The sequence below is a fragment of the Mandrillus leucophaeus genome, unplaced genomic scaffold (genome assembly GCF_000951045.1).
Source record: "Mandrillus leucophaeus isolate KB7577 unplaced genomic scaffold, Mleu.le_1.0 Scaffold282, whole genome shotgun sequence".
NCBI classification, from domain to species: Eukaryota; Metazoa; Chordata; class Mammalia; order Primates; family Cercopithecidae; genus Mandrillus; species Mandrillus leucophaeus.
This window is the reverse complement of record NW_012102943.1, coordinates 3,702,999-3,708,708: the sequence shown is the minus strand read 5'-3', so window position 1 is coordinate 3,708,708 and position 5,710 is coordinate 3,702,999. Positions and strand designations below refer to the sequence as shown.

The following is a 5,710-nucleotide window of genomic DNA, read 5'->3' as shown; positions in this document are numbered from 1 at the left end:
GGTGAAACCCCGTCTCTACTAAAAATACAAAAAAATTAGCCACGTGTGGTGATGGGCATCTGTAGTCCCAGCTACTCGGGAGGCTGAGGCAGGAGGATGGCGTGAACTGGAGAGGTGGAGCATGGAGTGATCTGAGATCACTCCACTGCACTCCAGCCTGGGCGACAGAGCGAGACTCTGTCTCAAAAAGAAAAAGAAATTTTTGGAAGAAAATATGAAGTGTACATTCATATGCCATCTTTAAATTCTCTCTTTGCTTTACAGTCATCCTGCAGACTACCAGACACAGCAGGATTTTAACAATACATCTTATTTAGTAAAATAGGCTTTCTTGGGCTGCCCTAGAAACTCCCAAACTCTCTATGAAAAAAACCATCAACTGCTAAACAACTGACTTAGCAAATGTATTACCAGAGCATACGCTGTTTGTAAGTTGTCAACAGCCTGTACTTAGGCAACTGCTAGCTTAAATAGCTAAAACTATTTGGCACCCACACAGAAGTTCTTGTACACACACTTTACGGTTGAATTCTTTCTATGACACTCATGAAGGCATAACAATTAAGAGAGAATGTCAGTTTCTAGGTGTATCCTTTGGGGCCTTTCCACCAGCTGAAACCACAACACCATGCTAGGCTTTAGCTACAAATCTGTCTACACTTGTAGCAAAAATTGGAATTCTTGCTCTGAGCAGCCTCTGAGGCACAGCGTTTATATTTTATAGCAATTCTTATTTTTCTTTTCTTCTTTTCTTACACAGGCAAATGAAAATATCCCCCAATTTTCAGCTGCCAGAACAGCTGAATACTAATCATCATCAGAAAAATTAAATGCTTATCTCAAAGAAGGAACTACTCCTTAGAAATTCCTGTATATCTCAGGGCAAATAAAAAACGTCATTGGCAATCCAGTTTTGCTACAGGATGAATGTACTTATCACACATAGCTTTGCATAGCTGAGAACAATTCTAGCCCAGGGTGACCAGAAAAGTCTCAGAGTTTAGAAAGAGGTACCATAACTAGACACTGAACATTCACCTCCAAAGTCATTCCCACCTCCATCCACCTATGTGACCTTGGGGAAAAAAATCACTGGACCTGTCTGTATTCTCTTATATTTCATTTCCTTCCTTGCACTGTTCTACCTGCCTGAATCGGCTTCCCTGCCTTTTCCTCCATGTCTCACATTTTTAGTAAATACTGTTCTGTGTTCTGTGAAGACTTCCCTGAGCTTCTTAAGCCAAATCAGCTTCCTTTCCTTTCTACCCCAATTCTAGATCACCCATACGTCCGTCATATCTCATGGTATTACTGTTGTATATTTATGATGGTATGTATTTTAGTTTATCATGTTATTTATGGCCATCTTAGGTTTTCAGGCACTATGTTATTACTATTCGTCCTAATATTAATAAAATTTTTAATACCATTGTGAGTGCTTACTGTATGTCATGCCCTGTATGAATATATTATCTCTACTCATCACAAAACCCACGAGATGAGAATTAACATTATTACAATTTTTTAAAGGTGAGGAAAGTAAAACCACGAGAGACTATGCAGATGGCTAGTAGGAGCACTGAGCGTCAAGACAAAACCTATTTTACTTTAAAATCCATGCTTTTAACCACTACTCTAAAGTACCACCTTTAAATAATAATAGATAACATTTACTAAAGACTTGTTAAGTGTCAGGCTCTGTACTGTGCACTCCACATAAACTAGCTAATTTGACTCTCATAAAAACTCTGGGATGTAGATATAGTGATTATTATCTTAAGTTTTTAAAAATGAAATTGAGGTTAATAATGTTTAAACGACCTGCCCAAGGTCACAGAACTCTGGGAACTTGATTCGAATTCAAGTCAGTCTCCCTCCAGAGCCTGAGGTCTTAACCACTACTGTATTCCATGACCAGAGAGTAGAAGCTTTTATAATCTTGGCAAACTCTATGCAGTTTTCAGGGATAACCCCTCTGGAAACAGAAAACTAGAGCATTACCCCTTCTGAGTAATACAAATCAACCAAATTGATGAACTCCCATAGTATACTGACCTTAGTACATGTGTGGATCCATTAATGGTTGTGGTTGAACAAGGGACAGTCTGGCCCAGAATGGAAGGTCTTCGGTAGCGCTCATCATCACAGCAGAGGATGATGAGGAAGGCACGTCTAAAAGACTTATTCAAGAAGGCGTAGAGAAAAGGGTTCAACCCGGAATTGATATAGCCGAGCCAGAGGAAAGCGGTCCACACCTGCCCAGGGACACTGTAGTCTATGAAAGGATCCACGATATTGGTGACAAAGAATGGTGCCCAGCAGAGGCAGAAGCAGCCCATGATGATGCACAGGGTCTTGGCTGCTTTGGTCTCTGTCCTCATGCGGTGAGTGCTATGCTGGTCTGCTGACTGAGGCCTGCTCTCAGAGGAGGCTCCTGCCCGTTGCAACATCTGGATCTGGTGGGCATGCTCCTTAGCTGTGACATAGATGCGGTAATAGGCCAGCACCATGAGGAGAAATGGGATGTAGAAGGCCACCACAGAGCAGGTGATGGCATAGGGCTTGTTGACCATGAAGACACAGTACGTAGAGTTAGAGTTCTGGTTGAACTTCCTCTTTTCTATCTGAGAGTTGGAGGGAGAGAGGAAATGAGGAAAGGAGGTAAAAAGGAAAGAAAAAGTGAAAAAGAAGTGGGAAAAATGGGGAAGAGTGTAAGAAAAGAAAAAGGGAAAATAAGAAAATGGAGGATTGGAAGATATAAAGAAGGGGAAGAGAACAGGGAAAGAAAATGGGAGAATGAAGGAGTAAAGGGGAAAGGAAAGGAAGAAGAAAATTTATCAGCAAAGCTTTGGTTTTCTTATACGCCTACAACACAAAGAACCTTGATGACAGAAAAGGAACATGATCATATCCCAGGGCTCAGAGAACTTACCTGTACAAGAGGAGCTGAAGGCTCCAGGACAGAAGAGAAATAAAATAGAGACAGAATCATTTATTACATTTACCCAACCAGTAGTGAAATTCTGCCTCTATTCTCCCTTCCCTGTCTTCTTGCACATAACAGACCAGTGTCTCTTAACAGGATGCCTGTAGATCGGTAACATTAGAGTCACCCGCAGTACATATTAGAAGTGCAGATTCCTGTCCATTCCCTACTGCCACCCCTCCACTCTCATCCCTGGAAGATCTACTGATTCTAAATCTTTGGGCAATGAAGCTCAGATATATGCATTTTAAGCAAGTTTTTTCCAATAATTCTAAAGCTCATTAATATTTGAGAACCATTGCTCTATACCATCCTAAACTTAGCTCTTTTGGGGAATGCCGTGGGGCACTTTTCTGGAGTCATTTTTCTACTTATTGAATTCCCTGATGAAGGTTTGTCTCATTTAGATAACATAGAGTAACAGCCTGTGTTATAGTGTAACAGCCTGTGTTTTAGTGTAACAGCCAAGAGGGGCCTTAGGGTTTGGGGGAAAGGAAGGGTAGATATTTTAATGGGAGAAAAGAATATAAAGATTGGATAGGGCAAGGTCATGAGGGACTTTGGAACCCAACCAGAGTGAGAACCTAGACAACACTCAATGCTTCAACTTACTCTCCTCCCAGTCTCTCCTGAACCCACTTCATTTAGGTGTTCACCCTAATCACTCCATTGAAAATGCTCTGGTCAAGGCTATCAATGACCTCTATGTTGTCATTCCTCCTTTTGAATGAGCCATCTACACCTTTGACGTAGCTGAATCCTCCATCCTTCTTCTTTTTTCGAATATTTTATTGAACCAAAATACATATAAAGTACATAAAGTATATATACAGATGAATCAATTATTACATAGTAAATATGCCTGTGTAATTCTTGTTCAAATCAAACTATAGAATATTATCGACAACCCAGCAGCCTCCCAAATGCCTTCTCCTTGTCATTAATATGCCCAAACATAGCCACTAATCTTTATCATCATAATGTAATTTTATTTGTTTTCCAACTAAGTATCAAGATAATAAAACACACAATCTGTATCTTCTTTAACTTAATATTGTATCACTCACATTATTGTATGTACAAGTAATTTATTCTTTTTCATTGTTGTATATTATTGCATTATAGGAATAAACTACAATATTACATATTCCAATATTGACAGACATTTGAGCCATTTTTGGGTTTGTGCTATTTTGCATAAAACTGTTAGGAATATTCTTGTACAAGCTTGTGTGTGTGTGTGTGTGTACTTTCATCTCTCTTAGGTATATACCCAGGACTGAAATTGCTGTATCATAGCTTGGGTATATACAGCCAAATGGTTCCCAGAGGGACTGTATCAATTTATATTCCCACCATGAGAGCCGAAGAGTTCCAGTTACTCCACATGCTCACCAACATTTGGAATTTATTGTCAGTATGTAGTGGTATCTCATTGTGGATTTGTTGGTGATGTTGGTAAAGTTTATTTGATTACATAAGTAAAATACTCCATGTGTTTTTGACTCTTTCCATTGGTTTAGATTAGGATTTGTCTTATGTTTTGTTACTGAAAAGTGTCCTGGGCATCCATATCCACATAATTATAGTACACTGACATCACTCCTTTTGGAAAGCATGTGAGACTGAGTTTCTGCATCTGTTTCTTGATTAGCACTCTGGTTCCTTCAATGGGACGAGAGCACTGCCTTCATAATGTTAAAATATTGCCTACGTCTTGTCAGTCCCAATTCTTGCAGCTCTATCTTCAGTTTCAATCCGAGTAAGTTGCCTCAAATTCTCAGTGTGCCCTGTTCTCTGCATCTTTGTTCCCTGTTTACTATGTCCTGGCTATTTCTTTGTAATTTTAAATTAAATCCAATAAACTTGAATCAAATTTAAGTTCATCACAACCCTTCAGTTTCTTATTGCAGTTTTACTGTGCGTTTCCTGAAAACTAATAATGTTAATCACTGTTTTGCCCTTTCGATATCCTCTCTTTTGAATTGATTTTTCAGGTATTTTCCCATTTTAAAAATTAACTTGTGACTCTCTTTCTTATTGATTTTTAATATAATAGTTCTTTTATATTCTTGATGTCCTTTGTCAGATTTATGTGTTGCAAATATATCACTCTGTGGCATGGCTTTTCACGCTAGTATCTTGTGATAGAAAGAAGTTCTGAAAGAACCTATACTTTTGGTTAGTGTTTTCTGTATCTTGTTTCTGAAATCTTCGTTTACTCCTAAGTATAAAGATACTGGCCTGGCGTGGTGGCTTACACCTGTAATCCCAGCACCTTGCGAGGCTGAGGTAGGCAAATCACTTGAGGCCAGGAGTTTAAGACCAGCCTGGCCAACAAGGCAAAACACTGTCTCTATTAAAAATACAAAAATTAGCCAGGCGTGGTGGCAGGCACCTGTAATTCAAGCTACTGGGGTGGCTGAGGCCCTAGAATCGCTTGAACCCAGGAGGCAGAGGTTGCAGTGAGCTGAGATCACACCACTGCACTCCAGCCTGGGTGACAGAGTAAGACTCGGTCTCAAAGATATTGTCAAGAGATGTAAAGACATTCTTTTACATGATCACTTAGCATATCATTATTGTGTTAATTTTTATGTCTTTTTTTTTTTTTTTTTTTACAGGGTCATGCTCTGTTGCCCAGGCTGGAGTGCAGTTGTGCTCACTACAACCTCTGACTCTCAGGCTCTAGCAGTTCTCCCCTCTCAGCTTCCCTAGTAGCTG

The 5,710-nt window shown here is 39.6% G+C and overlaps 1 protein-coding gene across 6 annotated transcripts in view; it reads right to left on the bottom strand.

Moving 5' to 3' along the window:
* Positions 1-5,710, bottom strand: part of HTR4 (5-hydroxytryptamine (serotonin) receptor 4, G protein-coupled) — a 179,449-nt gene that overhangs the window by 53,137 nt on the left and 120,602 nt on the right. For all 6 annotated transcript variants that reach the window (XM_011985398.1, XM_011985397.1, XM_011985399.1 and 3 more), the window contains exon 5: positions 2,056-2,624. In XM_011985398.1, the coding sequence (XP_011840788.1) occupies positions 2,056-2,624 (569 nt within the window). The remainder of the gene's footprint in view (positions 1-2,055; positions 2,625-5,710) is intronic.